The sequence below is a fragment of the Erinaceus europaeus genome, chromosome 4, assembly GCF_950295315.1.
Source record: "Erinaceus europaeus chromosome 4, mEriEur2.1, whole genome shotgun sequence".
Classification (NCBI taxonomy): domain Eukaryota; kingdom Metazoa; phylum Chordata; class Mammalia; order Eulipotyphla; family Erinaceidae; genus Erinaceus; species Erinaceus europaeus.
The window spans coordinates 70,494,364-70,516,882 of NC_080165.1; the positions used below are offsets into that span (position 1 = coordinate 70,494,364).

Here is a 22,519-nt window from a genome sequence, read left to right on the forward strand (position 1 = left end):
TAAAAATGTCACTTTCAAATACTTGAAGTGCAAATAAGAAACAAAGAGAGCAAATAAGTAAGTAAAAGAAAGAAAGGACGAAAAAAGAAAGTAAGGATAAGAAAAAAAAAACACAACAATGAGGATTCAGTCTTAAAGTCGGGTGAGTGAATCTATGTGATCAGAGTGTTAGGTTGGTTTATGCGTATGGCCCAGCATACCTTTGGGTTTTTAAAGCCTGTTAGATTTTCCGGGGAGCTAAAAAGGAGTTAAGATAAATGCTAATAAGACTAAAGACAAAAACCAAAAAAGAGATGTACAGTGACTGGTACATTTGAAGGTCTGTTTGTGGCTTGTTAGTCCTTTTTGGGTAGCTAAAGTTTTCTTTTTTTCTTGTGAAAATTCGATCACTATTTTAATTGATATTTACAGATTTTCCCCCCATCTTCTGTTATAATTTTTAGGTGCTTCAGAACTGGGCCCTTTTTCAGATCCCAGGCAATTCCCAAGCATTTCATCCCTCACTGAGAGCCGCTTCTCCAACCCACGAATGCACTATCCAGCCACCTTTACTTACACCCCGCCAGTCACTTCAGGCATGTCCCTCGGTATGTCCGCTACCACTCACTACCACACCTACCTGCCACCACCCTATCCCGGCTCTTCCCAAAGCCAGAGTGGACCCTTCCAGACCAGCAGCACTCCATATCTCTACTATGGCACTTCATCAGGATCCTATCAGTTCCCCATGGTGCCAGGGGGAGACCGGTCTCCTTCCAGAATGCTTCCGCCATGCACCACCACCTCGAATGGCAGCACGCTATTAAATCCAAATTTGCCTAACCAGAATGATGGTGTTGACGCTGATGGAAGCCACAGCAGTTCCCCAACTGTTTTGAATTCTAGTGGCAGAATGGATGAATCTGTTTGGCGACCATATTGAAATTCCTCAGCGGTGGCCCAACGGTATCTGGGAAGCATATCCCAAACGTATCAACATATACATATATATAAAAGTGCATATATATGTATATCGATTAGCTATCTGAAAGTGCCTCTTTTTTAGAAGATTTTTTTCATTTACTCCGTCATGATCTTGTAACCATCAGACGGTAGATATTGAGAACCAAAAAGCCTGAGAGAGACAGTTGTACAATCAGATTTCAGATTGTTTCTGTTTTATATGTACTTTTTCTAAACAAAGGGAAAGAAAGGTATTTTTTTGGGTTGCTGTTGTTTATTATCATAAATAACTTGTTCATATGCCAGTTCAGAGAGGTGGACTCCAGGTTCAGGGGGAAGAAGAGCAAAGCTGCTTCCTCTCTGTGCTTTGAAACCATATGCCCTCACGTTTGCAGCTGTGTAAGGAACCAGCGCACACTGCAGAACAGCTTACAAAGCCAGGCGAGGTGCATGCAAAGGGGAAAGAGGTAGAATGGACTCTTCTTTTACTGAATGATCCATTCAGAAGAAACACTCCAAACATTGCTTTCAGATTTTCTGCAGGTACTCATTTGAACTGTTTGGTTCATTTTTTTCCCCCTATAGTAAGAAAGTGACTTCAAGATAATAATCAGGATAGGTTATTTTATTTTTACCTTGTTAACACATTTTTTCCCTTTTTCTCATTTAACTAAATAAGAAGCTCTATCTTAAAATTTCCTCTTCTCCTTTATGCAAAACTGAATATGGCAATACTTTATGATTAGCCATAATGGTATAGGTAGTGTTTGAGTTTGGCTGTATGTTATTTGTTTTCTTTTTTTTTTAAATTATGAATATGTGTAAAATCTGAGGTGACTTGCTAACATGAATGGTCATATAACTTTAAAGATATATTTATAATTATTTAATGACCTTTGGACCCTTGAAACATTTCTTAGTGTTTTGATATGTTGACTTCGGTCTCTAAAAGTGCTCTTTATTGAATAACAGATTTCTTCAGTGGGCTAGAGCCATATCTGAAATATTGCTAAGCAATTTCAGTTCATCCAGGCACAATGTGATTTTTCAAAATACTTCCATCATCAAATATGTTAGATGTAGCTTCTGTTTTTGTAACGTATGAAGGATATGTTATATTTAGTGCTTTTCAGTTCTTTGATTGCCTCTAAAACAGCTTTGCCTTTTTTTAAAGCAATAATTAAGGGTTTGAAAAGCAGCTCTTAGGCCTCTATCACTTATGTGGCCCTTTAGCAGCATAAAATGCTGGAGTTATGTGGTTTCCTAATTTCTTCCAAATAATGATGAATCTTGTCACATTAAAAAGACAAGCACAAGTGCACTGCGGACAAATTTTCTGCGGTTTCATAGTTAGAACAAAACTCTATATCGCCAGGCTTCATAGTGAAGTCATTGTTTAGCTGAAAGCCACACATGTGGCTTAAGGATCAGTCTTGATTCATATATTGATAGTACAGGAAAGCAAAATTGCACTAGGAATTCTTAACCAATCTGCCTTACCAAAGAGTAAGTCAAGGGAACCCAAATCTGCCTTACCCAAGACCTTATTTTCAGTTCCCCACAGAATTTGCACTTAAAGAATGAAGCCATTGTCTTTTGGGAGAGGGATCCTCTCAAGTAGCAGGCCAGTCCCAGCAGATAACTTGTTTTGAGAGAACACAGAGCCTGTGGGAGACTTACTAGCTTAATACAGCCTCCCAACATTTGTGTTTCTCACAATGGAGGGCAAATGGAGGAAGACAAGGCTCTGTGGAATTTGGTGTCTACTACTATGTGTATGGATTTTAGTTAAAACTCTCCTGTAGGATGCACTTTGATCACTTCTGGTGGCCACAGGACAGATTCAGTAGTGTGAAAAGGTAACCCAAGCCAGAACCATTAAATGACACCACCTGGCAAATCTCTCCCCTCCTCACCCACAGCTCAGGAACTTTTTATTGGAATTCTGAGTCCCTTTCAAACAGAACTTTATATAGCTTTTTTTCTCCAGACCCCAGAGGACCCTTGCCTTAGGACCCTTAACTGTCTAGTTACCCTCCAGTCCACCTCTGTAAGCCACCACATATTCTGGGACAACTTGTGGGGCAGTTGGATCTATGCTTCTTGCCTGGGAGACTCCCTTGGAATTCGTCCTGACTCCTCCTAATAAAATTCAAGGAGAGACAAAAACAAAACACTTTGCCTTCTAAAGGTTGTATACCAAGTATGCTTAGATAAATAAGCCACTTTTCTATTACTTAAGTAAGATGGAAGTAGTAATTGATACTATTTATTGTTTATGTGTGGTAGCTTGAAGCTACTACCACTGTCCATTTATTTGTAAGTGTAAAATACGTGTTTTTGTTTCAGCAGCACTTAAAAAAGCCAGTGTCTGGTCACACATTACAATTTTAATTAATTGACATAAAAATGTTACCGCCAGTGCCAGCTGTACCCTATTTAATAAAAAAAGGTACTATAGTTGTACATTATTTTTTAATGTTAAAAGGGCTTTTTTTTAAGTTTACAGTACACATACTAAGTGATTTTAGGGATGCTTTTGTGTTGAAATAATATTATAGTGGCTGCAGGCAGCAACCCAGAAACACTTTAAAAGTTTTTTTTCCCCCCTTTGGGGAAAAATTTAAGCACTTCTTCCTTCTACCGTCAGTCAGCCCACCCCAGTGGCTTAATTCACATTTCTTAGACCAAATTCTCCCCCTTTTTGGCCTGCGGGGTTAAGATTTTCTTTTGTTTTTCATTATTATTACTTTTTTTCTTTTTTAAACTGAATCCTTGATTTGCACTGGGTCATGCTTATGATTTGTAATTTCAAGACCAAAGGAAGCCTTACTACTCCTATGGAGCCATGTGCTAGCGAACACTCGAGTTTTCTTCAGGTTAAGATAGCATGGTTCTCTCTATAGCAAATAGATATATCTGGAGTTTACAGAGTGACCAACACAACCTCCTTTTTATCTGGTTCAGTTGTCTCATGCATTCTAACCTATTGTCTGAGTTCCAGAAAAAAGTAGTAGGTACCACTACTTTGGTTTTAGATTAGTGGAATGACATTTAGCCTGGAACTGAGGCTCAGCAGACTAGCTGTTGTTTGCTCTTTAGACTGTCTTATCCCACCAGGGTCCTTTAAATATGAGCATAATAATAATAATAATGATAATAAATCACACACTATCCTTAATGACCACCCATTGCAAATTCAGAGGGGAAGAGACGTGTGCTGGCTTAAAGAGGTCCCTCCATCCCCAGGAAAGGGGCTGACTGGGACTCTCGGGTAATACATAGAAACACAAAGCATTAACAAAGACGACAATTATATCTGTGATCTCTGAAAGAACAGTAATAAGTAAAACAAATGAAAGACAACTCTTCCAAACCTTGAATTTGTTGTTCTTCAAGAAGATAATGCATTTTAAAATCGTTTTCTATGTGAGAAATTTTAGATGTTTGTTTACTTCATGTTTACAAATAACTATTTGCTTTTTCATGCAGTACTTTTGAAATATTATCAGCCAAAATCATAACTTACAGTAATTTCTTAGGTATTCTGAGTAAAATTCCATTTCTTTGGTTATGCCTTACCATTCTTAGATTTCTGTGGAACAAAAATATTTGTAGCATTTTGTGTAAATACAAGCTTTTCATTTTAATTTTTTCCCCATTGCTGTTGCCCAAGATTTGCTTTCCATGCACATATTGTACAAATTCTGCTTTGTACCACAGGTCATGATTGTGGATGAGTTTACTCTTAACTTCAAAGGGACTATTTGTATTGTATGTTGCAACTGTAAATTGAATTATTTGGCATTTTCCTCATGATTGTAATATTAATTTGAAGTTTGAATTTAATTTTCAATAAAATGGCTTTTTTGGTTTTTTTTATGTGTGTATACTGGGTCTTTTCTCATCCGCGCTTTCTTTTCTAGTCTGACACCTATTCTGCCTACACTGGGCATTTAATGGGCATGACTTGCCAGGGTGGGATGAGAACAGAGATCCTATATTGCTGATGGGGGTGTGTGTGGGGGGTTAGTCTTTGGGTAAGCACCATCTAGTTTTGTCTTGCCTCTAAGGTTGGATGAAGACTCTAGTGGTGAACTCATTTCCTTATCCATCAGTGTCAGAAAGGAGGAGTGTCACCCCACCCTTTGCCCTTATTCCAACTGTAGGACCACTCAGGGAGTAAAAAACTTCAATGGTTCTGTGATTCTTGTTAGCAACCCAACCCCTGCTATAGTATTCTGCAGATTCCATATGGGGGGGGGGTCTCTCTCCCTCCCCACATACTTTTGGAGGTGCTTAAAGTCAGCCAAAGCCCAAGGAGGAATATATCCTCACTTTGGTTTAAAGAGGTCTTGCCTTAGAAAAAATTTACCACTGAACTTAACTGTAGTTTGGGGAGGTTTTCCTGGACTACCGTTTATGTTTGGCAAATCCCTCCCATGTTATAAGGGCCTGTGGTAGAGTGGTGGTTCTCTTTACATCCTGTGCTTTCTGTGTTTTGGCTTACCCCACAGTTCTAAAAGAGGGACTCAGAAACCGTGGAGCAGAGGAGCTCAGTCACTGGCCAGTTAGTTGACCATGCCACCCAAAAAGTGAGAGGTTTCCCTCAGGAAGAGCTGCTCATTTTTACCCTTCTGCAACTTGTTTTCTGAGAACGAATGGAGCCAACTCATTTGGAAGAATAGGGGACATCCTAAAAATGCTAGGTTGAGCTGAGACCAGAACATTTGTGGTTTTTCCCTTTCTTTCTTTTCTTTCTTTCTTTCTTTCTTTCTTTCTTTCTTTCTTTCTTTCTTCTTCTTCTTTTTTTTTTTTTGGTAGTGATTTAGTATTGATTTACAAAATTACAAGACAACAGGGATACAACTTTGCCACCATTCCCACCACCAGAGTTCTGGATTGCCAGTCCCTCCATTGTAAGGTACAGCAGATTCCCCCCCCAACCCCCCGGTTGCAGATATGGGTCAACTATTATTTCTACAACTATCTATAGTTACATATATTTGGCCTTTTTTTTTTTTAGGTCCCACCTTCTTTTCCATGTCACACATATACATCTATTATTACACCCAAATGTCCCTCCCTCTTTCCTTCTCTCTCTACAGTTTCTGATGGAGTTGGAGTTCAGAGCTCTCTGGTCCTCTTCTCCCTATTACTTCTCCCCCACTGGGAGAATGAATCAAAATTATTTTTGGGGTGCAGAAGATGGGAGTTCTGGCTTCTGTAATTGCTTCTCTGATGGACATGGGCATTGGTAGGTCGATCCATATCCCCAACTTGCTTCTATCTTTCCTTAGTGGGGCAGGGCTCTGAAACAGTGAGTTTCCAAGACACATTGGTGAGGTTGGCTGCCCAGAGAAGTCAGGATGGAATCATGATAGCGTCTGCTACTTGGTGGCTGGAAGGCGGAAAGATCCAAAGCAGGACAAAATGATTAATGAATGGAAACAAAAAGTAGGAGTAGAACAGAAGAGAACAGGGTTCTAGGTATGTTCCAAGGCACCCACAACTATCATAGTTTTTTGCTTGAGTTTGATAGCTAACATGGAGTTGGACAAAAATATTGTCTGAGAAGATGGTGTCAGAGTAGAGGAAAGGGCTAAAAATTTGAATTAGGGCAGAAAGTAGCTCCCATTCTTGAAAAAAATCAGTAAAATTAACTTTTTACCTCATCCATCTGACCCAGGGCCCATATATGTATTTATATTTAGCACAAGAGCCTGTGTAACCTGAGTCCCAACTGGTCTGAGCTGGCCACAGCTGAGAGCATTCCAGGCTGCACTCATTTCAGGACTGGTCTTCCTCTAGTGGCAGGGCAGGATGACCCAGCCCCCCTTAGGAGAATGGGGAAGTCCCCACCATTGTTGCTTTATGGTGAGGACAAAGTCCTGGGAAGAGCCACAAGAGGGCTTATGATGAGATCCCTGATGGAAGTGACCAGTGATGGTAGACAGATGATCTATTAGAGGTCTAGGCACATCATGTTTGTATAGAATCCAGTGATTCCCTAGGGCCTCAGATGATGGGGTGGTCTGGTATTAACCAAAAAGGCCATTGTTAAGTGAGCCAGTCTCTTGTCCTTATCTAACTTTTGTAGTCCTTTATCTGATGACCTTAGACTTTCTCCCAGTTATCTGAGCACTGAGTGTCATTTGTTGTTCCCGACCAGAATTAGGTTTTGGGGATCTATCTTCTTTGAGGCCAGAAAACTTGTTTGTGACTCTTTGAGGACATGTATTTATTTATCTTTTCTAATTAAACATCTGTGTGATTTGATAAGGCATTGGACAAAAGGTGAGTACAGTAGCTTTCTCTTCCTCTCCAGTTTTGTCCCACAGCATAACTGAGGGCAAGTCACTTCTCTGAGTCTCTGATTCTCGGTTTTGGGGCACAGGGCTGGACTCTGGCACTCTTGACAGTTCAGGCTGATGACTCCTAGATGTTTGTGTAAAGAGTGTTGCCAATAGCTCTGCCCTAGTCATGACAACAAGAAAAGTCTTCAGACATTTCTAAGCACCCTCAGTTGAGAATCTCTGTCTTGGGGGTAGTCTCTAAACTCGTAGGTTAAACTTTATTGAAAGTGCTAGTGTGAGGGCACATTGCTCACAAAGACAAAACAAGCAGGTAGAAAGATAGAGGGGTTTCCCAGCTGGTGGCTGGACATCATTCTTTCTATTCCCTCATGTCACCTGATATTTGGATGTGTTGTCACCGAGGTTCATGGCTCTCCTATCAGCACTTTCCTTGCTCCCTGCATCACAGGCTGTGCAGCCACTGAACAGCATAGCTGTAGGGCTTGGGTTGCTTGGTTGTATTCATCATGGCTGGTCACTGCAGAAGACAGAAGAAGGAAGCAATTTCTCCACTGTTTCTGACCCTTTGTGCTCTTTGCCCCCCCTCCCCAAATATTTAATCATCAGACATTTCTTTGAGAGTGGGTGTTTCCTGTTAACTCAGTCCCAGCCGAGACTGGCCCAATAAACACCTCAGCTCACTGTTGCAGAGTTTATTTGGCTGGGAAATGGGTATTGCCATGTAAACAGGAAGCCCCCTGAAGTTATTATCTACAGATGCGGTTGAAGAGCCACATGTTTATATTTATGAGATTTGAAAACAGTCTGAAAAAGGCAAGGGAGGAGGTAGAGGAAGCCCTTATTCATGATGAGAGCAGGTCTTAGAGATCTCTAGCAGTTGATTTCATCTCCCCCTCACCACTACCATCCCCGAAAACAGTGGTTAGCATGAATGACATAGCTAAGAGTTGCAGCAAAAACGGAGCTATGGACTATTTCTTTCTTTCTTTTTTTATTTTATTTAAAAAATGGAAATATTGACAAGATTATATAGGATAAGAGGGTTATAATTCCACACAATTCCCACCACCAGAACTCTGTATCCCATCCCTTCCCTTGAAAGCTTTCTTATTCTTCATCCCTCTTGGAGTATGGACGCAGGATCATTATAGGGTACAGAAGGTGAAAGGTCTGGCTTCTATAATTGCTTCCCTGCTGAACATGGACATTGGCAGATAGATCCATACTCGCAGCCTGTCTCTCTCTTTCCCTAGTGAAGCAGGTCTCTGTGGGGTGGGGCTCCAGGACACATGGTGGGGTTGTCTGCCCAGGGAAGGGAGGCTGGCATCATGGTAGCATCTGGAACCTGGTAGCTGAAAAAGAGTTAAGATATAAAGCAGAACAAATTGTTAATCATGAACCTAAAGACAAGAATATTGCAGATGAAGATTTGGGTCTCTGTTTTGGAAAAAGGTAGTAGGTCTATTTTAGGTATATTCCATGGGGGCCCAGGGCCCTCCTAGTTTTGGCCTGAGCCTGACATCTAATATGCAGGTGGACCCAGGTTGTTGTCTGGGAAGATGGTGTCATAGTTGGAAAAAGGACTAGAAAGCTGGATCATAGAAGAGAGTAGCTCCCAAATATGGGAAAAGCATATAAATATTGTTAACTGTAAACCCCATAGATTTGATCTGAGGCCCATAGTCAGCATAGGAGCCTATGTAATTTCTGCACGCCTATAGGTCTGAGCTCGCATTCTGTGGTCATGGCTAGGAACATTCTAGGTTGCACTAATTTCAGGACCCATCATCCTTGGGTGATAGGTAGAGTATGTTGTCCAACCTCCCTTTGGAGAATGGAACCTTCCCTTTCATTGTTGATCCATATTGAAGGCAAGGTCCTATTGACTATTTTTTTTTAAGGGAATGGCCCTACCTTGATTATCAGGTAAACTGTGGGCAATTCAGCCCACTGGCCTCATTCTTCCAATTACCTCAAAATTCTTTCAGATATCTATCCTGAGAAACAATGGTTTGAGGTTATCTAATAAGGTAGGAGGAAGCTTATGTTAAAACTGCTGTCTCACACTGTAAGATTTTTGGGGGAAGGTGTGGGGATAACTCAACAGACTGCCACAGTTTGAATGAGTGTGGGCCATCTTATACCTGTGAGATCCCAGGCTGCTTTATGTATTTGCTTCTAGCGTCAGTTCCTGAGGTTTTCAGGAATGTGATATATACATGCAGACCTGGAAGGGGGTGGTGGGGGTGGGGAGAGAATAGGGAGGAGGGATAAGAAGAATCACCTGAGAACCATTCAGGGAAGACTACCCTCATATCTCTCTCTCCTCTCTTTTCTCTCTCTCTCTCTCTCTCTGTCATCTCCCTTTCCTTGAACCAATATTTATTTGCCTTCATTAAAGAATTGTTATTCCTGAAGCTGTTGCAAAAAGTTAAAAAGCACCACCTTCGTTCTGCAAGTGTGTGTGTGTGTGTGTGTGTGTGTGTGTGTGTGTGTTTTTAAAAAAAGCACTTACCAAAGTACTCAACTCTGACTTTTGGTGGTGCTTATAATTGAATCTGGGACCTAGCTGTCTCAGGCATGAAATTCTTTTGCACAACTATTATGATCTCTCTTTAGTCCAGTTGCTCTTCTTCAAAGAAGTTATTTAGTGGGAAAAAGGGATACTGGATGGTCCCTGAGATATCAGGAACATGGTGAAACTATATTTAAGGAAGGTCACTATTATTATTAGAGTGTGTGTGTGTGTGTGTGTGTGTGTGTGTGTGTGTGTGTGCATATGTTTTCCAAGACAAAGGTAGAGAGTATGACAGAGAACATCACCTAAGGTTTCTTCAACTCGGTGGGGACCAGGCTCAAACCTGGGTCACAGACATGGCAAAGTTTTGCATGATGCCCGTGAGCTACAAGCCTGCCATTATTGATTCCTATAAGGTTTTTATTCAAAAGCTTTTTGTGACTCAACCATCCCTATTGTTCAGACATGCTCAACCAGTTAGGGAGAAGAAGGATCAAGTTACTGGAAACCCACTTAAGTTTTGATATATATATATATATATATATATATATATATATATATATATATATATATATATTTCCTTTGCTTATTATCTTGTTGCAATGCTGTCTGGCCACTAAGTGGAATTTTCTGAAAAACCTGCTGTATGTTTTAGCATTGCATACATAGCTTCTTAATTGCTATCGTTTTGTATCAGGTAATTCTATCCCACTCCATAACAAAAAGAAAGGGAAGATTATCCCTGTACTACTCATTATTATGAAGAAATGAAGACTGACTGTCTGTCTATCTATCTCTCTCTCTCTATAGGATAGACAGACAGATACATACATACATACATACATACATACATACATACATACATACAAACATTACTATGGGAGCTGCTGGGGAAATATCTCAACTGATAGAGCATAGGACTTGCTGGCCTGAAGCTCCCAACTTGATCCCTGGTGCTGCATGCACCAGAATGGTGTTCTGACTTCTCTTTCTCCCTCTCCCTCCTCCTCCTCTCCTGACTCCTTCTATCTCATGTGAAATTCTGTATCATAGAAAACAAATAGATCTTTACATACAAAAGTTCTTCTACACAGGCCTTCCACAAAATAAGTAGTTTTGCCTCAACAATACTGAGACCAGAATACAGAATTGCAAAGAGGTTCTGTGTGGCCTTGTCCTCTTTATGTTGTAGGGTATTTCTCCCAGAAAATTAAAAGTATTAGAGTTAGCCTGATATGAAAAATGGAAGTAAGGTACAGCAGTAGGCTTAGTGGAGTTAGGAGATATAGGCTATCACAGCAAAACTTAGTGTTTTTGAGAGATTAGGATACCATAAACTCCCCAAACATGACTGGTTGCTGGATTTATGTAAATTTATAAATTTATTGCTTAAGAACAGCTAAAAGCAAGTGACGAGACTACAAACTATAATTGTGGGAGCATTAATATAAGGACACATATAAAATGGGAATATGTGTACACTTGTTTTTTAGTAACTCCATCCATCTCTGACAATAAAATAACTCTGACCAGTTTCATTTTCTGTTTCTCTGTAGACTTCTCTTTATTCTTCTGCCCTCAAACGAAAGGGGCCTTTATGGGGTCATTACATATTCCAGTGATGCTTTTACTTGATTCTGTTTCCTAACAGTCATTTCATATTTAATTTCTGAAAATCACAGCCATTAGTTCTCCTTTCCGGCAGCATGCTTTAAGAGGCTTTTTGTGTGGATTCTGGGCCACAGCAAATTTGACTCCTTATCAAAATCTTCTACTATTAGTGGTTTCACAGATGAGAAGTGCAGAGGTTATTACTGAATACTATTCTCAACCACAACTTCTGGAGCACAAACACCGAAGTTAGTGTGTACAGGGAAAGTACAGGGGGTGGGGCTGAAGGGTGGGAGTGGGAAGGGGAGACCTGCTTTCATTCCTTGTGGCCATGAGGAGAAAAGGATCTGAGAAGGAAACAAGTGCGGAACTTTAGAAAGGATTAAGTGGTTAACAGGAACTCAGTTTTTTCCTTTACTGGCTAATAAAATCTCTCAGTTTTTCCTATAATATGCTTCCTCCAGGCTCCTAGCCCAGTGCTTAAAAAGAAAGAAAAAGATGAAAACAACAACAAAAAGCTGGAGCCTAAATACTGATGCAGTCCCAGTCTTGTTTACTTTTTCATTTCCGCAGTTGTTAAAAAAAAAAAAAAGTCTTCTGGTAGTTCAACTTTATCACACTGCAGGAGCAGGGCAGCATTTGAACAACTCCAGTGATCCCTTGCTTTCCAATGAAAGGAAAAATTGTTCTCTTTCTTTTTCAGAAAAAGAAACCCCAGATCCAAATGATGGATGCATCAGGAAATTTAAAAATGAAAGCCAGGAGGGGGGAGGAGGGAGTGCAGATACTGAACCAAAACACATCTCTGGAATCCCGAATGCAAATGCTCTCCGTCCGTCCTTTTATTGCCAGTGGTGCTGTTCTCCCAACAGAGCAGGATGTTCTTGTTTTTAATAATAGTCAGACCAGATGCTAAGTTCTCCTCCGCAACATGCTGTATGAGTGAGAAGGCAAACAGCTGATTCCTGTTAAGACGAACACCGGGAGAATCAGCCAGAAAGTATGAGAATTCTCTGGAGGTTTTGCTTTGTAAACCCCTGTTTGGCAGAAAGATCACAGAATCCAAACTGAAAACACAGTGTGTCCTCCTGCACCCGTTCCTCATCCGAGCTGCTTGCTGGGGGCCTTTGAGCCTCTTGCCTTCCCCATCCAGCCCATTTTAAAGTTATCCAGTGGACTGGCTCACAGGTTTCCCCAGAGGGAAAGTCAGAAGCTCTGAGCCCTTTGACTTTCCATGACTGTAGAAAAATACTCATAGATAGGAGGAATTCTTTCTTTCTCTCTCTCTTTTTCTATGTTCTCCTTGCCATAGAAAATAGAGAAATCATGAACTTGAGTCGATCATTTTTATTTTATTTTTTCCTCCAGGCTTATTGCTGGGCTCCGTGCCTGCACCATGAATCCACCGCTCCTGGAGGCCATTTTCCCCCGCCCCCTTTGTTGCCCCTGTTGTTGTAGACTCGCTGTGGCCATCATTATTGCCATTGTTGATGTCGTTCGTTGTTGGACAGGACAGAGAGAAATGGAGAGAGGAGGGGAAGACAGAGAGGGGGAGAGAAAGATAGACACCTGCAGACCTGCTTCACCGCCTGTGAAGCGACTCCCCTGCAGGTGGGGAGCCAGGGCTCGAACCGGGATCGTTACTGCAGTCCTTGTGCTTTGCGCCACGTCCGCTTAACCCACTGCGCCACCGCCTGACCCCCGAGTCGATCATTTTTAAATGGAATCGTTCTTCTATCTTTTTCACTCCTTCCCCTTGTCAGTGCCCATTAGATCTCTCAGTGGTTATTTTATCTTAGAGTCTGCTATACATTCAGGATGCTGTTTTCTTCTTTCCCAGAGGCATTCTGGGTGTTTGGGGGAGGCCTACTGCACAGAACACTGGCTCCTGCCACCTCAGGTCACTGGAAGTGCTTTTCAGAAGACTGAAAAGGTGGCCTGAGGAAGTGGTCAATACCAAGCTCATTTTTTGGGGCTTTGCATTCCAAGGCCTGCAGGAGAAAGGCAGAGTGAGAAGGAAAGGAATTTCCAGATCGGGGAGAGAGGCTTGTAGCAGTAACCAGCATCTTTAGATGTCCCCTTTGTTACTTTGCCTGTCCATGTCATCAGTCCCTGTACTTTTTTCTCCCTACTGCCACACTTGCCCTTGCAAAGCACAAAGGGCACAGGAGTTAGCTAGCTACTGTTGGCACACCATTTTCTCTCTGGGTAGCTGACCTTGAAGTTCACTTGTCCCAGATCTCACCAGAATGAGCATCCTAAGGAGAAAGGAACTAGCAATGAAGATCATTTTTCCATTTCCTCTGTAGAATGACACTGAAGGCTGTTTTTTAAATTTCCTTTGAGGGGCAAGGCCATATTTAGTACCAATAGCATGATATAATAATTATTATGATGATATTTAACAATATAAAACTTCTGTTGTGCACATGACCATGTGCCTGACCCTTGGCTGAATATTTTAGGTGTTTTTATCTCAATCTTCCCAGCCATCAGCAAAGTAGTTACTGTTGTTTTTGCCTCTATTTTGCTGATGAGGAAACAGAAGTCCAGACTTGCTTAGGGCTATATAGCTAGTAAGATTCAAGCTTAGAGATGCCTGATTCCAAAGCCCAAGATTTTAGACACAGTCTGTCACCTGCATAGTGGAGGGAACGGGAAGTAAATAGTTAATGAGATATGAATATGTCTTGCAAAGTGTCCAGCACATAATGGACATAAAATACACAACACATATTATTCATAATAATTGAGATGACTATTTTGGAGGTCATAAATATGCTTTTCAATTATTTTGAGTCACAATAGGAGAGTTGAAACATCAAGTAGGACAGCTTTTTAAAATGCTATTTTAACATTTAAATAAATGTTGCTCTCTGAAAGTGATATGTGGTCATGGAGATAGTGTAATATTTATGCAAAGAGACTCTAATGCCTGAGGCTTTGATGTCCCGTGTTCAGTCCCCGGCACCATCATAAACCAGAGCTGGGCAGTAATTTGGTATCAAAAATAAAAAGGAAAAAGGAAATATATATCTTATAAACTATTTTTCTACTGAACATGAACATCATGGCTAAAGTTGGCAGTTGAGTTACCATGGGTTCCTACCTTGAAAGAGCCCAAAAACGTATGATATAAATGATAAATATTAAACACATCAACACATTCGGAATAAAAATGTTGACCTATCATCTCAGTTCTCAGTCTATCATCTCTTCCAAGATTTCCCTTTTAGGCATGTTGAGTTTCATGTAAATGCTACTACTGGAAGAGGTACTGAACTTAATTTGGCAGCACTGGCGTCATCTAATAAGAGAAACAAGTCATGAAATTCCTGTCAACTTCAACCCTTACTTTTCCAGGAATGGCTTTGGGGACCTTTTTGTCATTGACAAAGGGGGCAAGTGAGAAACCTAGGGTTCCCATTTCTAAATTGGATTCACTAGGAGGCATTGCTGAGCTGGAAGAGAGTGCTGGACTGGGGCCTGAAGAACATTGGCTACAGCTGGAAATGGAACATGGGGGTGTCAAGACTTTGTGCATTTAGGCATGGGCCAGGAGGAACCTGGCACTGGGGCCTATTTGCTGCTCTAAATCTCTTTAAATCAGTACTTTTCTCTCTGAGAAGCTTTATTAATGTTATAGCTAATTTCTTTAAATATGTTGCTTTACTTTTTAGTTCAATTTTTTATTTAAATAAATTAGTGAAAGGGTGAGACAGAAGGAATCAGAGTATCACTCTGGTATAGATGAGGCCGGGGATCAAACCTGAAATTTTGTCTGCTCAGGTCTGGGTGTTCTACTCACTATGATAGCTCTTGGGCTACATATCTGCTGCTGTATGTGGAGTCAGTCTCCTATTTTACAAAGATCCAGAGACCAGAAATGGCTACTCTCTTTCTCTCTTTCACCATTTCTGCCTTCTTTTGCTTTTACTTTCTCCAAACATTGATTAACACCTACTTGGGCAGAGCAATATTCTGGAAGGCTCACCATCCTTTAAAAGCACATTAGAAAGCATCTCTAGTCAACTCAATTCATCTTCTTCGGTGATGGCTCACATCACTCTTCATTTGAGGAAATTCATGATGCTTCAGATTGCCAAAAATGAAGTTAACACTTAGTTTCTAGGGAAAATTTAGACAGTTATGATTTCTGCTTATAGCCAATTTCATTTCCGTTTCTCATTTCCTAAAATATTGAAGTGTTTATTAGGTACTTGGCATCTATATTTAGTCATAGATGCCTTTCATTTCTACCACAATGTATAGGAGTCTTGCTATTTAAAAAGCGGGTCATTTTCATATAGTCAAAGGGAAGAGTTCCAGTATACTGATGCCATACTATATACTGCAGCTGACTTTGTTATAAAACATCTAATATATATTACTTCATAAAAACCAGATTAGATTGTAGCTTAGCCTGACATAGCGAGAGATTCAGTTGTTCTTCCCTTTCCCGACATCCTGTTGTAACATCCATGCAGTCAACACTGCGTTAAGGGCTTGAGCAGTGTGTCCAAGGGGAAAGGTCTGGGTTCCAGATCCTAAACCCCTACTACCTAAATGTTTGACCTTGAACAAGCCACTTAACCTCTCTTGGCCTTCTTCTGAAATGAGAACAGTAATATACTACCTGCCAGATGGCATGTTAAAGGACCATGCAGCAATTCCTACCTATAGATTTGGACTGGCTTTTAGAATGGATAAATTATGGAGAGTTTTAAAAGGCAGCTAGAGTCTGCCCAACATTAAGAAAGAGAATGAGGTCCATTGTTTCTCTAAGAACTGGCAAAATTAACCATTTTTGTAGAGGATCAGCAAATGGAATCCCAGAGAATTCAAATCACATGCACAGCATCACCCAGTCAAGAGATGAAGGGAAGTCAAGAGCTGGATGGACATCTATTTCCAAGCAGTTCTCACACTTACTCACTGCAAGAAAAATTTGTTGTTGTTTTTTTTTCACATAAAATAGTAGCCACAGCTTCTACACTTACATGTTCTTGCTTTTCTACTATTTTCCTCCACCAGGTTGATTGCTGGAGGTGAGTGTCTGCACAATGAATCCACTACTCCCAGCAACCATGCTCTCCCTTTCATTCTCTTATTTTATTTATTATTATTATTATTTTGTTTGAAAGGACAGGGAGCATTTGGGGAGGAAGGAGGGGATAAAAAAAGGGAGAGAATCAGAGAGACACTTACCTCACTGCTTCTACCACTTGTGAATTTTCCCCTCTGCAGGTGGGAACTGGGGTTTGAACTCAGGTCCTTGAGCATGGTAACATGTGTGCTCAACCACCACCTGGCCCCGCTTTTCTACTTTTTATGAACTTGTGTCTACTTGCTGTAAACTTCAGCAAACTGATTCTGTTAAAAAAATCTCTTATGCTTGTGTAATTGATGTTCAGTATCAGTGCTATACTATACTCCAGCTGGCTTTACTGAACAAGACCTGTTATATTTTATTCCATTATACCAATACAGCATTATGTGCTGGGCCTGACTCAATGAAAAACTCAGATTAAGATAATCACTTTCTGGACAAAGATAACCTATTGGTTGGCAGAACACTTCAAGTTGACTGTCCTTTGTGTAGACACCTCCCTCCCTGCCCTTTCCCTCAATGCCAGTAGCAGGTGTCATGGTTTTGTAGTGAAAAGGTCTTTCTTTCTTTCTTTCTTTCTTTCTTTCTTTCTTTCTTTCTTTTTTTCTTTCTTTCTTTCTTCCTTTTCTTTTTTTCTTTTTTAAATTTTTTTATTTTTATGTTTCCCCCTTTTGTTGCCCTTGTTTATCACTGTTGTTGTTATTATTGTTGTTGTTATTGCTGCTAGTGTTGGATAGGACAGAGAGAAATGGAGAGAGGAGGGGAAGACAGAGAGGGAGAGAGACAGAGAGACACCTGCAGACCTGCTTCACTGCCTGTGAAGCGACTCCCCTGCACGTGGGGAGCCGGGGGCTAGAACCGGGATCCTTACACCCCACCCTTGCTCTTGGCGCCATGTGCGCTTAACCTGCTGCACCACGCCTGACTTCCTTTTTCTTTTCTTTTCTTTTCTTTTCTTTTCTTTTCTTTTCTTTTCTTTTCTCTTCTTTTCTTTCCTCTTCTCTTCTCTTCTCTTCTCTTCTCTTCTCTTCTCTTTTTTCTTTTCTTTTCTTTTCTTTTTGCCTCCAGAGTTATTGCTGGGGCTCAGTGCCTGCACCATGAATCTACCACTCCTGAAGGCCATTTCCCCCCCTTTGTTGCCCTTGTTGTTTTTATTTATTGTTGTGTGGTTGTTATTATTATTGTTATTGATGTCCTTGTTGTTGGATAGGACAGAGAGAAATGGAGAGAGGAGGGGAAGACAGAGAGAGGGAGAGAAAGACACCGCAGACCTGCTTCACCACTTATGAAGCGATTTCCCCGCACTTCTCAAGCAGGTGAGGAGCTGGGGGATTGAGCCAGGATCCTTACGCTGGTTCTTGCACTCCTTGCCATGTGAGCTTAACCTGCTGCGGTACCGCCGGACCCCCCATGAAAAGTCTTTCTATTTGCTCTTTTATGCTCAGCTTATAGAGATGAGTTCATACTCTTGATTTTATCAACATGAACAAAACAAACAAAAAAACATGAGAGGGGCTGATGGCGCACCTGTAGAGGACACACATTATCATGTGCAACAACCGGGCTTCAAGCCCCTGTCCCAACCTGCTGGTGGGGAAAGCCTCACAATCAGTGAACTGTGGGAGTCTCTCTGTCTCTACCCTTCACTATCCTCCCTTCTCTCTCACTTTCTGTCTCTATAAAATAAATATTTAAAGTATATATTAAAAATTTTTTTAAATGAGTTAGTCTTGAAAAGTGGTAGACTCTTCATCTGTTTTACCTTGCATGTGCTTAACAACTTGGTTACCTATACCATTGCCTCTTGATGTATCACACCAAAGTAAAGGACTCGGGTGGGGAGATTTCAGGTCCTGGTACATACGTGATGGTGACGGGGGATCTAAGTGGGGGTTAGAGTGTTTTGCAGAAAACTGAGAAATTTTGCACATGTACCAACAACTGTATTTACTATTGACTGTAAACCATGATCCCCATAAAAAAATTTAAAATGCCAAAGGTATGTCACGTTCATGAGGCAATGACAGAGCACACTGATATTAGGTGTAGTGTTTGCAGATAAAATGTACATAGCTCATTGTCTTCCCCTGTGAAATCATAAACACAACTTTAGTGTGCCAGGTGATGGTAGACCGAGGACAGAAGGAGGCAGAGGACTTAGAGGAGGAGTAATGTGAAGCTTTACCTTATCCCTCGTTTGAAAAAATTGTCAGTACTTTGCTTCAGAGTTCCCAACTCTGCTCTGATCTTAAAGGAGGGACTCTATTTTTACTTATTCAGTACATTCAGATTGAATACTACTAGAAATGATGTCTGTAAAAAAGAATGAGATGAAGGCTGGGCAGTGGCTCACCTGGTTAGGTGAACACATGACAGTGCACATGGATCTGAGTTCAAGTCCCTACCCCCGCCCAAAGGAGGAAACTTCATCAGTGGTGAAATAGTGCTGCAGTGCTGTCTCTCTGTTTCTCTCTCCATTTCCCCTTTCTCTCTTGATTTCTCTCTGCCTTCATCTAAAATAAATATCACTGGTGAAAAATAAATAATGTCTTTTAAAATATAAAGTAAAAAGAATGAGGCACACCGCTACCCTCAAGAAATTCACTGTTTACCCAACGGGACAGAAAAAAATAGACAGGTGGCAATATAGTATAGCAGGTACTATAACGGAGAATGTGAACCAAAAGTAGAGGAGCCTCAAGGAGGTAACAACTTCTGGCCAAGGCAGGAAGGTGACATTTGAACTGGATCAAGAAGGATGAGAAGTCTCTAGTCATCTCAAATTTACAGCTGCACAATTGCCAGTCCCATATCCACTTTAGAATGCAGTACCTGGGAGTAGGGTCTCCCCCTACCCCTCCCCACCCAATGGAGAGCCCGTGAATATTTATCCAGAAAGGAAAAAATAGAATGACATAGAAATCTTATTTTTTGACATGAGAAATCACATTCCTACTGATAAGATGAGCAAGAGGGCCTCTCGAAGGGTCGGCTGTAGTAGGGAGTAGAGAGACACTATTAGAATCTCAGTAGGTTACTTCAGAAAGTCAAATTCAATATTATAATTTAATAATAAAAAATAGAAGAAACACCTAAGTTATCAAAACACAGAATAGGTCAGCCAGTCAGTTGTGCACCTGGTTCAGTGCTCATATTATTGTGTGCAATATATATGTATATAATTTTTTTAAAACCAGAGCACTGGGGGGCAGGCAGTGGTACACCTGGTTAAGCGCACACATTACAGAGTTCAAAGACCCAGGTTCAAGCCTCTTGTCCCCACTTGCAGGGGGAAAGCTTCACAAGTGGTAAAGCAGGGCTGCAGGTATCTCTCTGTCTCTCTCTGTGTCTCTACCTCCTCCTCTCTCAATTTCTCTCTATCTCTATCCAATAATAAATAAATAAAATCTTAAAAAAGGGAGTCGGGCTGTAGCGCAGCGGGTTAAGCGCAGGTGGCGCAAAGCACAAGGACCGGCATAAGGATTCCAGTTCGAACCCCGGCTCCCCACCTGCAGGGGAGTCGCTTCACAGGCGGTGAAGCAGGTCTGCAGGTGTCTATCTTTCTCTCCTCCTCTCTGTTTTCCCCTCCTCTCTCCATTTCTCTCTGTCCTATCCAACAACGACAACAACAATAATAACTACAACAATAAAACAACAAGGGCAACAAAAGGGAATAAATAAATAAAATAAAATTTAAAAAAATCTTTAAAAAAAAACAGAGCACTGCTCAGCTCTGGCTTTTGGTGGTGTGGAGGATTAAACTTGGGGCTTTGGAGCCTCAGGCATGAGAGTCTCTTTGCATAATCATTATGCTATCTACCCCTGCAAATAAATATATTTTAAAACACAGAATGTAAGAATTGTGAGATCTTGATGTTTAATAAAATAGAACATTAGCATTGCTAAGGGATTATTGCATACAATATCAAAGTTTTAGGGTAGAGGATAGGCCATTTAGCTGATTGCTTGCTTAATACCTACTACCAAATTAACTGGAGTCTTGATGAGACAGTGAGGAATAATTTAGCACCCATTGGTACAACATTCATCAGGGTAGGCTGATGGTATAAATGGCTGAGGAAAGTTTATGTTCTGGATCATGACATAGTCAAAGAACTTCCATTTATGTCTTTGATTGACCTTAAGTAAACTTTAAAGCAGGGTCTTGGACTCTGGTCTGCAGATACTTCCAGATCTCTCCTTTGGGGAGACCACCTTGTCTGTAATGGATTTCACATAGATCCACCTCTCTCCATAAGACCAGATTAGCTAACCCTGTTCTGTAGATCTCCTCCTTTTTGTAAGATGAATCTGTCCTCACCTTCACCTTTGAGGAACCAATGGATTTGCATTTCAGGAAGGTTTTCTGGAACCACTAAAACCTCACCCCCCCCCCCAACCACACAGCCCGCTCAAAGGGCAGGGGCCCGCTTTAGGATGCTTTTTTGGATATTCCTTACTTTTCCTCCTGGGGTTACTCCCCTTCTTGTAGGGTCGTCTTCCTGGCCAAACTGAAAGCCAATCCTCCTTCTTTCTCCTTTCTTGCCCAAGCACCCTGCTCAGATCCCTTGAGGTAATAAGGGATCTGTCCTTAACCACTGTGGGTTGGAGTGTAAATGAGGGAGAGTTCTGGTACTACCTAAAGTTCATTTCAGGGGCCTCACATTTTATTTTTGTCTCAGCAAGAGACAGTTTATTGATTAATGGGACCTTTATTACAGTTATTAGAACAAATAAAACATGCACACGCACATAAATCTATCTCTGCCCCTCCCAAACCACTGGCTGGTGAAACAAGTTCTATTTCCAGCCCTGACATCTTGCCAGTTTGTCATTCTCCTTTCTGGCCACATCAAGTTCCATCGGGTTTGAGTTTATTGGCTACACAGTGAAGTTTATGTTGTCACAGAAATTAGCCTTGATGGACAAGGATATGGCCAGGGGATCAGGAAAGCGAAGCAGCCTTGTGGTGTTGGCATGGCTGAGATGTTAGGGTGCCTGGAGCCCTCTCCAAGAAAAATCAAAGCTGGCTCTTTGCAGCAGCAATGAGTGCAACAAGACACTCCTGAGGGACAGGAGTTTGGACGTGATTGTATGCCTTCCAGTTCCCATTCCATCCATCCACCCCCCCTTCCTCCTCAACCCTGCTTGTGCCCCCCAGTGCCAAAAATCCTTCCCCATGCAAAGGAGGTAGGACTGGGAGGCTGAGGTTAAGCCTCTTTCTTCTGCAGTTCGTGGTTAGCTTTCGTAGGCTCTTGGCTGGTTGACAAACTTGGATAATAATTCAATATTTCTTACTGAAATACTTGACCTTATTGTTAGTTTTTGTGACAAGGGGAATTTAAAGGAGCTGCAAAAAATGCAAGCAAGTGTGGCTGAGAAAGTCCAGGGTATGCCACTGAGTAGTGAACAGTTTCTCTCTTTCTTTCTTTCTTTTCTTTTTTTTTTTCTTTTTCTGACATCTATAAAATTTAGGTGAAAACAAGTCAACATTGATGTTGGCAAATGGGAAAGCCAGTTCTATTGTAGGCAAATGAGCCTCAGATATAAGTGTAAGTCTGTTTCAATCAAAACCACGTTTGGCTTTGGAGACTGGTGATGTGCTGCCTATTAAAAAAAAAAAAAGACACACAAAGTAAAAATATTCTTTATCCAAAGGCATCATTGTGTAGGTATCAAACCAACTTGTTGAAGTATAACATGGGACTTCTCTCATTTAAATTTTTTTTCTTATTTATAAGAATCCCCTCTTTTCTTTATTTTGAAATGGTTAGGGTTGCTCAAGATTAAAATTGTATATATATAAAAAATCCCACATCTGTCTCATGTAAGAACTTAGTGGAGACTGCTAATTGGTAGGCTGAGAAAGAAATGAAGTCATAGGAGCAGGCGGTAGAGCAGTGGGTAAAGCACAGGTGGAGCAAAGCTCAGGGATCCGCGTTAAGGATCCCAGTTGGAGCCCCCAGCTCCCCACCTGCAGGGGGGTTGCTTCACAGGCAGTGAAGCAGGTCTGCAGGTGTC

The 22,519-nt window shown here is 41.1% G+C and overlaps 1 protein-coding gene across 8 annotated transcripts in view; it reads left to right on the plus strand.

Annotated features, from left to right (window-relative positions):
• The window catches only part of LOC103120378 (RUNX family transcription factor 2), a 343,683-nt gene that overhangs the window by 157,261 nt on the left and 163,903 nt on the right, over positions 1–22,519 (plus strand). For 5 of the 8 annotated variants that reach the window (XM_016191562.2, XM_007530782.2, XM_060189904.1 and 2 more), the window contains one exon: positions 444–4,822. The exons of the other annotated variants lie outside the window; for them this stretch is intronic. In XM_016191562.2, coding sequence (XP_016047048.2) covers positions 444–922 — 479 coding nt within the window. In that variant the 3' untranslated portion in view covers positions 923–4,822. Of the gene's footprint in view, positions 1–443; positions 4,823–22,519 lie in introns of those variants that run through there. 8 annotated transcript variants of the gene reach the window in all.